This window comes from Tursiops truncatus, chromosome 14 (assembly GCF_011762595.2).
Source record: "Tursiops truncatus isolate mTurTru1 chromosome 14, mTurTru1.mat.Y, whole genome shotgun sequence".
In the NCBI taxonomy this organism is placed as follows: Eukaryota; Metazoa; Chordata; class Mammalia; order Artiodactyla; family Delphinidae; genus Tursiops; species Tursiops truncatus.
Genome location: NC_047047.1, coordinates 31,458,691 through 31,475,438, shown reverse-complemented (window position 1 = coordinate 31,475,438; position 16,748 = coordinate 31,458,691). Strand labels below are relative to the sequence as shown.

At 35.5% G+C, this 16,748-nt stretch overlaps 1 protein-coding gene across 4 annotated transcripts in view; it reads left to right on the top strand.

Moving 5' to 3' along the window:
* Nucleotides 1-15,542, top strand: part of APLF (aprataxin and PNKP like factor) — an 82,021-nt gene extending 66,479 nt beyond the window's left edge. For 3 of the 4 annotated variants that reach the window (XM_073791298.1, XM_019943189.3, XM_019943188.2), the window contains 2 exons: nucleotides 10,017-10,063; nucleotides 15,021-15,542. In XM_073791298.1, coding sequence (XP_073647399.1) covers nucleotides 10,017-10,063; nucleotides 15,021-15,223 — 250 coding nt within the window. In that variant the 3' untranslated portion in view covers nucleotides 15,224-15,542. The remainder of the gene's footprint in view (nucleotides 1-10,016; nucleotides 10,064-15,020) is intronic. The other variant, XM_073791297.1, reaches the window with a different exon arrangement.
* The last annotated feature ends 1,206 nt before the right edge of the window (nucleotides 15,543-16,748 follow it).

Here is a 16,748-nt window from a genome sequence, read left to right as displayed (position 1 = left end):
TTTCAGTAGCGCTAGAATATAAGCCTACTGTATCAGAATGATAAAATGTTCTAAATTAGCTTTTGCTTAAAAGCAAGTTTTCAGGTAAATGCATGGCAGGTTTTTCCTGTAGCCATAGAAGAAAAATATTGAAGCCTCACGGATCATAAAATAACCCACGAAATCAGCCAGAAATTAATATATTTAGAAAAGTAAAGATATATATGTTTTAAAAGTAAAGTTGTGATAAGCCTGTATTCCATGGTGGTTGACACATTTGGAAGAGAGATGAAATTCATGGGCTAAAACATCTTTGTTTGCTTTTTATCTTTAAAAATTTGCCTTCACAAAACAGGATAAGAATTATTCTCAAGTAAAAACAAGTATTCTCTCAAGTGAAATACTAGGTTGGCTTTTAATTTGTTTGCTTCCCAATCTTACCTTCTAATCCCTTGAACGTGTCCAAGTCAGTTTCTCGTTTTGATAAATCTAGGTGATCTCAACTGTTGTATAATACATTAAATAATCTTAATCTTATACTGTATCAGCTAGTACAGCTTATCATGATCTCATGGTGTTGTCACAACAGTCTAGAAACTAAAGGAACTCCAAACACAAGGCTGATTTTTCCCAAGAAATATTTGCTGAGTTCCTGGGAGGTCTGAGAGACTTAAGTTCTGAATCTGAATCTATAGTAAAACAAAGATTCCCATAGCCCATATAATATAGGAGGTTGATGTTGAAAAAAGGATCTTTAATTATTAAATTTTATTTCTTCTAAAACTACAGGCATTATTAATATTTTCTCTGACATTATACTTTTAAAACTCTAACAAAGTTAAATCAACTTGAAAAATGATAATTTGAAAGAACTAGTTGTTATCATTTTCAGTATCTCACTCATTTAACCAGTTTTCTTCCCTTTGCGCTATACACTGCAGCCTGTCAGAAGACTTGTTCTGTTTAATGCATTTGATTAGCTTAAGGTACTTGTCTAAATTAGAACATTAGATACTTAATGTCCAGGATAATCCAGTGATTGCTGTGCTTGCCTCTGACCTACCTCCTCTGGTGCATAATAGGATTTTATTCAGTGCATTACTCCTGTTCTTATTTGTTAAATTAAGCACTAAACTTAAATATATATACACTAAAATGAACAGAATCCATCTTCAACCAGCTTAGTGTAAAAATGTCAAGTCAAACACGTATATTGTCTTAGATTTACAAAACCTTAGGCAGGCATGTATTATACAAATGAAAGTGTTGTTGCCTTCATGTTTTCCAGAAGCCAATGCCCCATTTTTTTAAAATATTAATTATAATACCTTCTAAGAGGGATGACATAAGGAAGTGTATCAGTCATCAACTGTAAGTGCTCTCATTGTAGTGAATCTGCAATATGATCTGTATAGTGTGAAAAAACATAAGTGTTTTTGCCACAAGCATAATTCGTTGATATTAAAATTACTGTCTTTTTTTATTTGTTGATCCAGATTTATAGCTATGATCTAGTCTTTTCCTATTTTCTCTTTTATTTTCAAAGTGTTCCAAGTTATTGCAGTATTATCTTAATAGATCCTGTATGCAAATGTACACCTTAAACTACAAGATACTGATCTTTAGAAGCTGCTTAATTAAAAAAATAGGAATGTGTGTGTTTAGTGTAAATTCATATTATATTATTTGAGGCAAAATAAGTAGGTTTTAATAGGGAAACTCTAATTGCCTCGTAGTTGAGATTCCCAGAATCAGTCATGTGAGGCTGTCGATTATTTTATTTGTAGTTAAGAATAATCAAAGTTGATCGCATTTTTATAGGATCTGCATATATAGGAAGTAACCTGTCATCACTTGCCACGCTTACGGTTCTTTAATCATATGTAAGAATACAATCTTAGAAGAAAGTATCTTAAAGTAAATGTTAATCACTGGCTGCACAGTTTTACCTGAGACTTGGCTATAAATTTTTGTTTAACTTCATTTAGAAATAGCAGTAACAGCAACAAAAAAGAAGTAGCAGTAACAACATTGCTAGTTGACATGTAATGTGTCATATAGCCTTGACAAAATGTGCTGGAGTGTCTTCTGTGGTTTTGTTTTTCTTTCTCCTTTATTTGAATATACATTCCCTTTCATATTAATGTTTGTTTTTCTTTGTTATATTTAGTGTTAACTGCACATGTATACAAATTTTCAGAGCTCTCTTGGCAGAGATAGTAAATTGTAATGATTTTCAATTAGCAGATTGACTACTTTCTCTTATTTTATGCTGCCTTACTCTTTCAGTATTTGATAAAGACCATATTTGTTAATTTTCCTTTTTCTCCTAAATTTGAGACTTAGATATTTGAAAACATAGGATTCATGTTTTTGCTTTAGGTTTTAAAATAAGTGTTGAATTTCAGAAGTGCAAGATAAATTATTTTGGAATGAAAAGCATATAGTATGATCATTTATTCATTGAGTGAATGTTGAGCATCTGATATACTAGTCAGTTTTATAGAAGTTGATGTAAAACAGTACTTTAGGTTCATTTTAAAATTTTGAGTGGTAGGTTTGGTATTAAGTTATCAAATTTTTGGAAGTAAACAAAAATAAATATTATTCTGTTCTTGTTACTGCCTAGTTAATCTTTAGGTAGCTCTTTATGATGGAGAGAGAATGGGTTTTGAAATCAGCAGACTTAGGTTCTAGTTATGGTTATGCCAGTTCTGTAGCAAAACTTTCAATGTCGTTTGATTTTCCTAGGCTTCAGTTCCTCATGAAAACAAGAAGGTTGGATCATTTGTGCTCTGGGGGCCTCCATTCAATAGTGGGGAAATCTAGAACAGAGAGAAATATAGTCATATTCATAAAGTCAGATCAGTTACATTCATGGCTACTCTTCCTTAGCCGCCTTTGCTGTCTCCTTTTTCCCACCTGTAATTATTGCTGAGCCTCAGGGTTCAGTTCTTTGATCCTTTCCCTTCTCTGTTCTGTTTATTCCCTAGGTGAGCTAATTCAGGGTAATGGCTTCAGACTCAAATGTTTAAATGCCTGCACTTGGTTGTAAAATAGGTCAAACTTATATCAGAAACAGACCTCTTGATTTTGGTCATGAAAACAACTCTTTCCCAAGTGTTCTCCACCTTTGTAAATGACTTCACCATTCACATAGTGTTTAGGCCCCAAACCAAGACATGCCCTTGATTCTTCTCTTTTCTTCACATCACGCATTCAATCCATCAGCAGTTCTTGCCATTTCAACCTTTAAATACATTAAGAACCTGACCATTTCCTACTTCCTCTACTTCAGTCGTCTTAGTCATAACCACCGTCATCTCTGACCTGGTGTACCGCAGTAGCTTCTTAACTGATATCCTTGTTTCTTTTCTTGCCCCTTAATAGTTCATTTTCCACACAGCAGCCAGAGCAGTTCTCTAAAAATAAGTCATATCATGTTGATTTCTTACTCAGAATCATCCGATAGCCTCCCACGAAACTCTTTCCCATGGCTTACAAGTTCTTCTCTGACTTCATTCAGGACTTCTTGTCCTTCTCCCTCATTCTCCTTGAGCTATACAAATCTTTGTTTTTCCAGATACCCTACGGCCATGGCAAATTTGAAGACATTTTTTATTTTCTCTTACTGAGTGTTCTTCCTTCAGATAGGTATTTGTTATTCATGTGTCTATATCATTAACACCAGAAATGCTTTCGAAAATGTATATTTTAAAATATAACAGCTCATAAAAACCTGGTGTAGTTTTGGGTGTATACGTCTATCTTTAGAACCCAAAGATTTAAAAAAAGTCCAAAAACAGGATTTTGAGGCCTGCTGAGTTACAGAAAATACTATTTGTGGAAAAGGTTGATGTAAATCTTTTATGAATGAATTCTAAGTATTTCCATTCATTATTAGGAAAAAGTCCTGGGTGGAATTTTGCATTGTCCTTGAAAGTTATTTCAGAGGTTCATATGTCCCCAAAGAGCTGTACAGTATTGCCACTTAGCCTTAACCCAGGGTTATATGAAAAAGACTTTCTGCTTTATTATTAATAACTGATTTTTAAAAATAGGATATGCATGGGCAAATGTTATAAAATATTCTATAAATATGTGAAATGCAATTGGGGAAATATTCAACAATAATAATTATATGTATTATTGAAGGAAAAATTCAGCTTTCTAGTATTAGTTGGCAATTACTTTTACTGGCATATAGAATTTTTAGACATTGTTGGCTATCTTTTTTTTTTTTTTTAATTTATTTATGGCTGTGTTGGGTCCTCGTTTCTGCACGCAGGCTTTCTCTAGTTGCGGCGAGCGGGGGCCGCTCTCCATCGCGGTGCGCAGGGCTTTCACTGTCGCGGCCTGTCTTGTTGCAGAGCACAGGCTCCAGACGTGCAGGCTCAGTAGCTGTGGCACACGGGCCTAGTTGCTCTGCAGCATGTGGGATCTTCCCAGACCAGGGCTCGAACCCGTGTCCCCTGCATCGGCAGGCAGATTCTCAACCCCTGCGCCACCAGGGAAACCCTGTTGGCTATCTTAAAGTAAAATTGATTTCTGTTTCTATAAAAATAGTTGACACCTGTAAAATGCTTAATGGCCTACAAATGTTTATGCACATCACTTCATTTAATGCTTCAAATAACCCTGTGTGAGGTAGGCAGTATTTTCCCTGCTTTACAGATGAGGAAGTGGAGACTTGGTCACAGGACTTGCCCTGAATCACATAACCAGTAAACTGTAGTTTGAATTTAGACTCGGTTCTTCTGATCTCGAAACCTGAACCCCTTCCACAACATAATGCTGGTGATCTAAAGTTTAACAAGCCAGATGACAACTGGTCCAAGTCACAGTGGCATCTGCCTCTTAAGCGTTTGTGAAGGACACACTCTGTGTTCCTGTCAACTGGAGTGATTGATTGACTAGAGCTAAGTGTCCTATGATGCTGAGCAGTCAGTATCTCAGGAACCTGACTGCAGTGGTGTCTGCTTAATATGGTTGTCGGATTTTCATTGTTTCCTGGGGAAGTAATATGAATTGTTAATGGCAGGAAATTCTAACATATTTCAGTCCTAGGTTTGTGTAAAAAGCTTCCGTGAGCACTTTGATTATTAACTTTGTAGGTGTGAACGCAGAGCAATTTCAGCACATTGACATTCTTTTCAGCCTAATGAGAATAGGCATTCTTTGGCTTATATCCAACAGAAAAACTGCCTTTCAAAGGATAGACTTCTGAAAACACCACGATCCATGGATTACAATTTCCAAAAAATAAAATTAACATTAATGTAGGAAAACTCATCAGTCTAGAAGTTATTAGAAATCGTGTTTTGTACCAGCCAATGAGAATTTTATTGCAAATGTTTTTTTTTTAAAGATTGGCATTTTTATTTTATTTTATTTATTTATTTGGCTCCGTTGGGTCGTCTTTGCTGTGCGCGGGCTTTCTCTAGTTGCGGGGAACAGGGCCTACTACTCTTCATTGTGGTGCGTGGGCTTCTCATTGCGGCAGCTTCTCTTGTTGTGGAGCACGGGCTCTAGAGCGAAGGCTCAGTAGTTGTGGCATGTGGGCTCTAGAGCGCTGGCTCGGTAGTTATAGTACACAGGCCTAGTTGCTCTGCGGCATGTGGGATCTTCCCAGACCAGGGATCGAACCTGTGTCCCTTGCATTGGCAGGTGGATTCTTAACCACTGCGCCACCAAGGGAAGTCCCACAAATGATTCTTTCAAGCTCTTTTCAACAATCATTTTCTTAAGAAATAATAGTATAGGTAGCAAAAACAAGGGTCTTTTTTCCTCTTAAATAGGAAAATAGAAAATATTTCATCATTTTGGAAACTCATGTAAAGCTCAATTTAAAAAAAACCTCTTTTTGAAGGAAAAGAGTTGATTATATTGTAGTAGGTAGATAATTTATGAAAAATATAGTTGAATGCCACCTTGTAAAAGGTACTCTTGTAAGTGCTATAAAAGATATTTAAAAATGTAAGAAAAACCCATGACCTCCAGCAGCTTATTTGACAGATGATGAGATAATACACACACACACACACACACACACACACACACACACACACACACACACACAAACATTTGTGTTGAAAATTTAGATGGCAGTATAAGAAATTATGTGATAAGTACCAAATGGTGGATATGGACAAGATGTTCTGGAGATATTTCCCAGTAATTATCAGAGTTGTTTTCCTGCGCAAGGTACTTAGACAAGCAGTGTAGAGTTAGAAGAATATTCTTGGCAAAAAGGCTGTGAGCAGTATGGAGATTCCTTAAAAAACTAAAAATAGAACTACTATACGACCCAGCAGTTCCACTACTGGGCATATACCCTGAGAAAACCATAATTCAAAAAGAGTCATGCACCACAGTGTTCACTGCAGCTCTATTTACAATAGCCAGGAAATGGAAGCAACCTAAGTGTCCATCAACAGATGAATGGATAAAGAAGGTGTGGCACATATATACAATGGAATATTACTCAGCCATAAAAAGAAACGGAATTGAGTTATTTGTAGAGAGGTGGATGGACGTAGAGTCTGTCATGCAGAGTGAAGTAAGTCAGAAAGAGAAAAACAAATACCGTATGCTAACACATATATATGGAATCTAAAAAAAAAAGGCCATGAAGAACCTAGGGGCAAGATGGGAATAAAGACACAGACCTACTAGAGAATGGACTTGAGGACACAGGGAGGGGGAAGGGTAAGCTGGCTGGGACAAAGTGAGAGAGTGGCATGGACATATATACACTACCAAATGTAAAAGATAGCTAGTGGGAAGCAGCCACATAGCACAGGGAGATCAGCTCGGTGCTTTGTGACCACCTAGAGGGGTGGGATAGGGAGGGTGGGAGGGAGGGAGATGCAAGAGGGAAGAGATATGGGGATATTTGTATATGTATAACTGATTCACTTTGTTATAAAGCAGAAACTAACACACCATTGTAAAGCAATTATACTCCAATAAAGATGTTAAAAAAAAAAAAAAAAGGCTGTGAGCAAGTGCCTATCAATGGCAAAAAATCAAAAACTTTTTTCCCAACGTAGAAATGAAGGATTGGGCTGCAAATAAAGGTGGAGGGACCTTGAAGGAGAGGATAATTTAACATTCAGAATACTTAACTTCTTTACATTTAAATTGCTATGTAAACAAAACATGCCTAAAATTTGTTTTTGAGTATGTGCTTTTGCACATAAATGTGATGATACATTTTTGTTTCTGCTTTGGCTCATTTTCATATTGAAGTCTATCTATTCTGTGAGTTATAGCATCAAGAAAGAATAAAGTATTTTTGAAAATACCCCAAAACAGGAAACTTTTGAACCTGTCCCAGAGGATATTTTTTCTTCATTTTCAATGAATTAACTAGCAGAATCTCTATTGATATTAATTAATTAATACTTTTGTTTTAAATGGGAAGTTTGATCTCTAAGTTAAATGTGGAAAAGTACCAACTCAGCTAGTTTCTTCTGGTCTACATTGCAGTCTTAACACCTGCCTTTTAATGAAAATAGCAAGTTCTCCTAGGAAAGGATGGAAACTATTAGCAGAACCTCAGAGAAACAGCTTTTTCCCCTCTAAGGCAGATGAGAATCTGCACATGGAGCTGAAATTTTCTGAGCACAGAATTTCATAACACATATTTCTGCTCTTCCTTTTTGCAATATACCAGGGTAAACTTTTTTCCCTATTCGTTTATTCTGAAATGGCTTGCCTTTTCCTAGGTAGTGTGTGAGGTTAGATAATGTAAATGGAGTATGTGAGTGCAACTGTGTATGTGTTCCAAGATGATGGGGAACCTTACCTTCTGCAACTTTAGGGTTGAACCATTACCTCCATCCCCACCGTGGTTTCTTTTTTTTTTTAATTGGGGTATAGTTGTTTTACAATGTTGTGTTAGTTTCTACTGTACAGTGAAGTAGAGTTCCCTGTGCTATACAGCATGTTCTCAATGGTTATCTATTTTATACATATTAATATATATATGTCAATCCTGATACTGTGTCTTCATTTGGCCTTTTAAAAAGTTACTCTTCCTTTCAGTCTTGCTAGCCTGCCAGTGGATGTCCACAGTCTTTTAACTGGTATTTGGTACACAAACTGTACTTGTCTCCATTAACTCACTTGGTTTCATTTCTATACTTGTTTTTAAAGTCTGACATTTAGTTACTTGAGAGTTTCTAAAGCAGCTTTTGAAGGAGGCTCCAGTAGCAAACAATGAAGACCATAATGAACTTTTCAATAATCCTGCTCTGTTAAGGGCAAAACAGGAAAAGGTTAGGACTTCTAGGGACCTGAAGCAAACATGTATTAAAAGGAAGGAGAAAAAAGCCTTTAAATCTCAAATGACTGTAGATAGATAATAATAATAATGAGGCATCTGTGTAGAATGTTAACACTTGAAGAATCTTGATGAAGATATATGGAATTTCTGTGTACTAATCTTGCCACTTTGCAGTAGTTTGACATTTTTTCAAAATAAAAAGTTACTAGTATATTTTACCACAATAAAAAAAAAAAGATTTTAAAAAGGTTACCAAAAACAATCTCAAAGGATCAGCAATTTTATCCAGATTATTGATGAAAATACCTTTGGTATTAATGTCCCCCATTTTTCTGTTCTACCTCCCCTGATGTCCAACATTAATTGTACTTTAATAAAGACTGAATTAAACAAGTTAATGACCTGTGCCAGCATGTTCAGTAAGGAAAGATCTTCCCACGAAGCATCATGGCAGCTTTGTTCATTTGCAGCTCCCTTCATCACGTTTAAGTTATCCAGTTTATTTCTTTCAACTTTGAAGTTTCTTTTCCATCAAAAGGTCAGATTTGGGTTAATTACCCCAAACACACAATCTTTTGGTGAATCTTTTTTCCACTTTTCAAAACTATTGAGTTATGACCCCAGTTAATTGTGTGGTCTCGTACTGTGTTTAATGCTCATATCGTAGGAGAAGTTACCCCAAAAGAAGAGATATTAGCAATAAGAAACGTTGCTGACACCTGACACAGAGCCTGGCATGTAATAAGTGGCCCATGCCTATTACTTGGACCACTGATGAATGAATCAATGGCTAAGATTAATTACTTACCGCCTACTACGCCCTTAAACTGAGGCCTTACTGTGTATTACTCCTGAATCCTCACAACAGCTTCATGTGAACTGTATACCTCAGCACACGTCTACTGTCAGCGCTCCCCGGCTCTCCTTTGTCAGTCCCCTAAGAGAAAGGTACCCACCAAGTGGATCATGATAAACCAGTTGCCGCTTTGGGGTTCTGCTGCCTGGGTAGTTTTGTACTTTGTGGAGAATGTGTTGTATACACAGTGTACCCAAACATTTGTTTAATGAAATGATAGAAGCGATCATCAATGTATATAATCAAAAGTAGATATTCAAACAGTAGTTTCTGTTTGACTTTGGGATATGTTATAAATTTCTCGATGCAAACTGACTTTCTTGTTTTCTCATAACAGTTGATTGGTATTCTTTGGAGAGACATGACTTACATGCTTTTGTCTTTGGATTCTAGAAGAGCCTTAGAAGTATCCTTTTAGATATTACACACACACACACACAATTTGATATTTTGTGTTATATACTTTATATACTAATTTACCTCATATCTTTATATATGTGATATATGGCATTGACAGTTTAGAGATACAGTATATTGTATTATATTTTATTTGTCTCATACTGCTTTTCTGTAGAATGTCAGTCATGAGGGCAGCACTTTATCTGGTTCATCACTCTGTCTTTGCATCTAGAAGTATGCCTGGCATGGAGTAGGCACTCAGTAAATGTAATTAAAAAGCAAATGCTTTGTGCAGCATGGTGACTCTAGTTAACAGCAACAACAATAACAAGGCAAATGCTTTTCAGTAAGAGGTTTACTGATAATTTTATTCATAGGTTAGTGAGTGCTCTAGTTTAATTTGAACAGTCCTATTCCTTTTCAGTGATTGTCAAACTAGACCTTATATTTGCTTTCTTTCTTTTTTTTCCCTTTTTTTTTTTTTTTTTAAAGGAAGAATCCCCAGCACAAGATAGAATATAGACATAGTACATTTCCAGGTAAGTAATTTTCCTTCAGGAAACTCCAAATGAAACTTTCAAATGGATTCTCCTGTTAAACCTAGATACAGTTTCCAGTTATTGTGAATTTTTAAAATCTCTGCTCCTGTGAATTTGTTGAATTGCTGATTTTAATAATTTTCTTAGATTTAATAACTGATGAGTTTTTATATAGCAGATGTTTTCTACAATCATTGTCCAACAGTATATAGTTGCCTTGGTATCTGTTATGATTCTTTTGTTTGCAGGTACCTTAAAACAAAATCTCAAACTGGCCTGAATGATAAAGAGATCATATTGGCTTCTATAACTGAAAGGTCCAGAAGCAAGGCTAGATTGGACAAGATTTGTTGCTTTGGCTCATTAATAATGTCAATAATTCACCAACACCCAATTTCCTTCCATCATCCTGTCTTTAGAGGGGTGATTTTTATCCTAAGACTGGCTCCTCTCCCCACCAAGGAACTATATGCATCCTTATTCAACTGGCTAAACTCCATTTAACATGGTAAACTCCCCATGTTTATATGTAAGGAGAGAGAGAGAACAACTTTGACTCTTGCTATTCCTAGGAAAAATCATAAAATTAACTTTTTTTAAACTGGCTTAGGTTACATTCTTATTCTTGAATTAATCACTGTGACCACTGATTAGTTTGTTCCACCCTTGGAACCAAGGCAGAGTTCCTTTCTTCAGAGTCCCTTTCTTCAGAACCACAGAGATCCCCAGTAGAAGCTAGTTTTGGGGAAGAAGGGGAGATAGACACCAGAGATGCAACTATCGAATGACCGTCATTCCTGTTTACATCAGTCTGTTTTACCTTCTGTTTCCCCTGCTTCTGAACTCTAATATTTTTTCCCGTTAACAAATTCTGGCTTCTTCATATCATTTATATAATGCAGAGGCCAATTCATCATCCAGTATTTCTGCCCACAGAGTGAGAGAATAAAATGTACTATCCGGGCTATGCTCACTTGCCTTTGTATATGTATAAACACAGCCAACTTGTAACCAAGTGATAAAAATAATTAATTTCACCACAAGGGAATTCTATTTGCTGTTTCTTATTGAAACACACTTCAGTGCTTTAATACTGCGGATACAGATTTAATCACTTTATCTGAGCTAATGTGGTATGGAGTTTATATGTTATCCTTTTCTTTATTGGGGCTGTATCTCAAGCTATAGCTTTTATGGTTGTTAAATTAACTTTCCTTTGAACAATAATGTAATAATATTTGATTAAAACTCTATTTTATTGACAGATTTCAGCACTGCCCCATGAAAGAGCATTTGACACATTTGTATATCTTTACAGAACTAGGAACCATTTTCCTAAAACCGACAATATGCATCATATGGCATAGTTAAAAGTATCTGAATTTTCTTTGAAAAATCTCTTTGAATTATCATTGAAGTGTCTTCTGAATGAAGAACGTATTTTTAGAACAATTAACTTTTCTTAAAAAAAAACTGTTTATTTTGTTGGAAAGACAGTTGTGGTTTTTTTTTTAAGTATGATATTTTAATGTAACAGTTTAGCCTTGTATATTTAATGTACTTTCAAGAGTTGTTATGTGGCAATATAGTCAGAATATCTCTTCCTACTCTAAAATCCTATAAATTAAGGTGTCTGGGGTATTTAAAATATTAAATGTTGAGGTCTCATATTTCTTAATTTAGAGATATCTAAAATAAAATGCTAACATACTTGTTTTTCTTATTTCCCAAATCTTTAAAGTTTAACATTACCCAAGATCTTAATCTGATTTATGTAACACTCATTCACTCATTTATTCATTTATTATGTGTCTTCCAAGTGAGCAGAGTTACAGAGATACATGAGAACCAGCTCTGGCTCTACATGCTTGGGGTGAAATGCTCTAAAATCTTGGAGGAAAGGGGTGGAGCACTTTTTGCCAGGGTTTATCAGGGTGGACTTGATAAGGGAATTTTAAGTTGGTCTTTATGATGGTAGGATTTCAATTATCTTTGTTTCTTAGCTTTGCGTGGGTGGGTATAGGCCATCCCAGACAAAGTGAATAATAGATGAGTCAAGGACATTGAGTAGAAAATGGAAAGTTGTGTTTGGAGTTAGAAGGTAGATCAGTTTAATTGACAGGGAGAGTCTCTCTAGTTACTGTGAATGATACTAAAGGGGTGTATTGAAGTCAGATTATAGAAGCTCTTGAAAGCTAGACCAAAGAGGTATTGTGCACTGACAAACAATGGTGAGCCAGTATTTTACCCCTGATGATGAGCAGTCTGAATTAGAGTAGGGGAAGCCTTCTGGAGATTAGTTAGGTAGTTGAATAAAGGACCAGAACTAGGCTACCATGAGAGTAGGAAGATAGGATTGGATACAAGTGAGATTTTGAACTAAGAGTCAATAGGATTTGCCAACTGATTGGTTGTGGTGTGGGGGGTGGGGTGAGGTAAAGGAAATAGGAACGACTGAAAATTGAAGTACAGATTATCAGGAGGCTGGAGATGATAATAGAGATCAGGAGGAAGAACTAGGTAGTTTGTGGGTTGTTTTTTTTTAACACATGTTAAATTTGAGGTGGGGGTATCATAAATACATAATAAAACAGTAAAAGTTAATATAGACCCATATACTATATACCAAATACTATAGAATTTTATAATACAGAATAACTACATGAAATCCTTATTTAATTTCTGATTTGTAGCACTCCTAAGACACTTCAGTTTGTAAAGTTCTTCCATACATGTAACAGTTTATGCAGTGTATTCCAATTTCTGTAGGTTTGACTGCTATCATCTGTTAAGCTTCTTGTATAACTAATTGGTTTAAAATTTCACTAACTTTCCACACTTTTTCATAGTGCTGCAGTTTTAGCACAACATATTGAATACAAGAGTGATCAATGCCAGGAAAATTTTATTTTAAACTTTCTTAGCTACCTTGCTTGTTGACAGCATTTGAAAGAAATTGTTGTTAGCATTTTATTACTTGATTATTGGAGTCATTCTTTCTGGCTTTGATTATTATGTGATAGTCATGATTCTAGGTGATCAGTACCATTCATGACTCAAAATTTAGAATGTCCTACTGATAACTATTTTCCTATTTCTCTAGTTCTGCAGTTGTATGCACACATGTGCTTATGTAGACTTTTTTCTTTTCAGAAGTAGAAATTAAAAGATCTAGAAAGAAAGCTATTAAGGAAGGTTGGTGAAACTTAAATGAGATTCTGTAAACTGCTGCTTACTGTGAGGAAACCTGAGAGATTTTGGAACATATAAAAGGCTAATGCAATGGTGTTTTAAAAAAGAAATAAACTTAATGTATAATAAAGTGGATCAGACCTGCACAAACTGCTTTCCCAAAGTTAAAAATATGAATACCCAACTAGTAGCTTGGTCTTTAGTAGTAAAATGAGGCATTTAAAAATGTTTATTCTTATAGTATGTAGTAAGCTTTCATCTTTAGAGATGCTGGGCTAAAGTATTTTTTCACTTAAATGAAAATTAATATCCTAACTAATCCTAAGATATACTGGAAAAGAAAGGAAAATAAAACCTGAAGAATTATTGATGTTAAGCTGTAGTGAGACATCTGTCTTATTATTGCCTATTACCAGAAAACTATTTGGAGAAAATCAGCAATTTGGAAAGATTTTTTTCTCCATGTAAAAATCTTCCAGCATGTATGTGACACAGTATACTCTTCAGTAGCTCTGCAGACTTGGTTCTTGGTTCTGCAGACTTTGATGGTGAAATTTTAAATTGTACAGGAAATATTGGATACAAACTTCAGAGTTGTCATTCTGTTATTATAAATTCCTCTGCATAAATAGAAAAGTCAGAAATTACCATATCCTAATACCAAATAGTTAATAGCATGTTGTTTCAAATATGTTAAAGAGTTTGTTACTTTTTCTAGAGGTTGTTATTTTTCATTATTATGGTAGAACAGTGTTACCCATCAGTTTTTTTAAAAAAGTGACAGCTTATTTCTCTTGTGCTGCTTTCAAGTAGTCAAGCTGTCAGCCTGTCTCTGCATTTCATATTCCTGTAGAGAAAATGAAAATTCCTGTTTTGTCCTTAAAATTAGAACTTCGGAGTTGGAAAGGATCTTTGAGGTCATTTGAGGTCAAAGGATCTTTGAGACAGAAGAATTCTAGAATTATAATTCTACTATTATAATGTTATTTAGAAATCTGTAAAGTCTAATGGCTGTTACCATAGTAATCCTAGTCTTATTGAAGCATGAGCTCAATTTTCCAAAGTTTGGAAGCTTATATTTCCTCATTTGGTCACAATCAGATTGTGCTAGGTTTGCAGCGAAAACAAACAGTCCTCAAATTTTAGTGCCTTACAACGATAAATAGGTGTATTTCTCCTTCATGTTACATGCATGTAGCTGCATGTTGGCTGTGGCTCTGTCTCATGTGTGTTCTCATCCTAACTCCAGGCTGAAGGATCAGCCTCTATCTGGGACACACTGTTCTCCTAGCAGAGGGGAAATGGCAATAGCAGAACCACAGAAAGGCCCTTAAAGCTTCTCCATGGAAGCTGTTACTTCCACTCACTTTTCTTTGGCCAAGTCTGATGTCAGTGGGGGTGGGTAAATAGAATCACATCACAGGGAGCGACAGTGAATAACTGGGACAAAAATACATTCTACCACAGTGGAAGGTAGGGTAGCATGAATATGATTATGATATTATTAAGGAACCATTATGAATCTCAGAGGACATTTTAGTCTTGGGAGCCTCATGGTAGGAAAAGTTAGAATTAAGCAAATGTTAAAAAAAAGTTAGAATTATAACAAATGAGAGCTTTAGCCCCCTTTCTAGAAATTTGTAGTAGTTAGCTTTGTATTAAGTAAAATTAATTCTTCTTGGCAGAAAAGGATATTTTACAGTTAGATGTTTCTAATCCCAGGTTGAGTGGCAATTGTTGTGTCATGTACTAAACTGTTTTTCAGTGAGAAACATTTCAGATGAAGATGACAGTGTTGGCCAACCCAGTGAGTACAACCTGCATGACAGCGTTACAGATGATGAGGGAGAAGAATATGAGCCAACAGATGAAGATTCCGACTGGGAACCAGGACAGGAAGACCTAGAAAAGGAAGATGTGGAAGGGCTTTTGAAAGAAGCGAAAAAGTTCATGAAAAGAAAAAAGTAACTCTCCTCTGCAGTAATATATGGCTCATATTTACCATTTCTTTGTGGAAAAATAATTCAGGAACCACGGAAGCACTTAAGTGATAATTGTTTTCCTTCTTTTTATAGTTACGACTTTACTATTGACTCTTTACAAGTGAAACACTGAAATGTCAACCTTCAGTGTAGTGGATGGAATTTGTTTTGTTGCTTTGCTTTTTCTATCCTATTTAAAGCATCTGGAAATAATAAGCAGACAGAGAGTTAAAAAGAAATAATTTGATATTTTTCATGTACTTCGTGTGTTTATAATAAAACTAAAAGCCATAGGTTGCACAAAACATTGGTCTCTTTTCTTTTTTCCAAAGATTCTGTCTTTATATAGAATACTTATGCCAGTATAACCAGGCAGATTGCATAATTAGTGGGAAAGCATGCTTCTTTCATTCCTATTAAAAGTGATTCTTCGAGCAGAACCAGGCTTTAAAAAATAACAGCCATCATCTAATGGCTGTTATTTTTTCTAGAACCCTAGATGTGAGCTTTGCAATTTCATTTACCACTTTTATTCTTTGAAACAGGGAAATCAGTACCAAATGGATACTGCAAATAGATTCAACTAGACTGTAGAAGAGAAATGTCCACCATGTCGGGGATGTTATTTTGCGTCCCAACTCTGTAATTTACTGTATGTCTGAGTTTAAAAGTATTTAGGAAAACTCAAAGAATTTGACCATTTCTTTTACAAACTGAAGTCCTGCCTGATTATTTTAGCTCTCAATGTGCTGTCCTTATATTAAGAATAAAGACAGTATTTTTAACCATAATTTTCTCAAACGATATTAGTTCTTTTATCCTCAGATGAAAGTAGCAAGTTGTCTGCCAGCATTCAAGATGCTGGCCTTTTATTTCAAGAAGAAACTCCTTCTTCTCCAATTTTATGTAGTGTATCTTTTTTTAAAAATTAATTTATTTTGGCTGCATTAGATGTGGCGAGCGGGGGCTACTCTGTTGCGGTGCACAGGCTTCTCATTGAGGTGGCTTCTCTTGTTGCAGAGCACAGGCTCTAGGAGTGCAGGCTTCAGTAGTTGTGGCATGCGGGCTCTAGAGAGCAGGCTCAGTAGTTGTGGCGCACGGGCCCAGTTGCTCGTGGCATGTGGGAACTTCCTGGACCAGGGATCAAACCCACGTCCCCCACACTGGCAGAAGGATTCCCAACCATTGTGCCACCAGGGAACTCCCTGTATCTCTGTTGTTAAACTACTTTAGGCTCTGTAATACTCTTCATTTTAGATGACTTAGAATCTTTGAAATATAGTTTAGAATCTTTAATTTGGGTATGTACACAACGCAGTAGATACAGTATTGAAATCGTAAATCATAAACCAAAAGTTTTCTTGTTAAACACTAATATTTTCTATTCTAAAAGAACCTAAAAATGTATATCTAGAAAGAGCAAGACAGATTTATAATTGTTTTCTTAGTGTCTTTAAATTTGTTTTCAAGAAATTGTATAATACTAAAATTTACTTAAATTACAGCAAGGA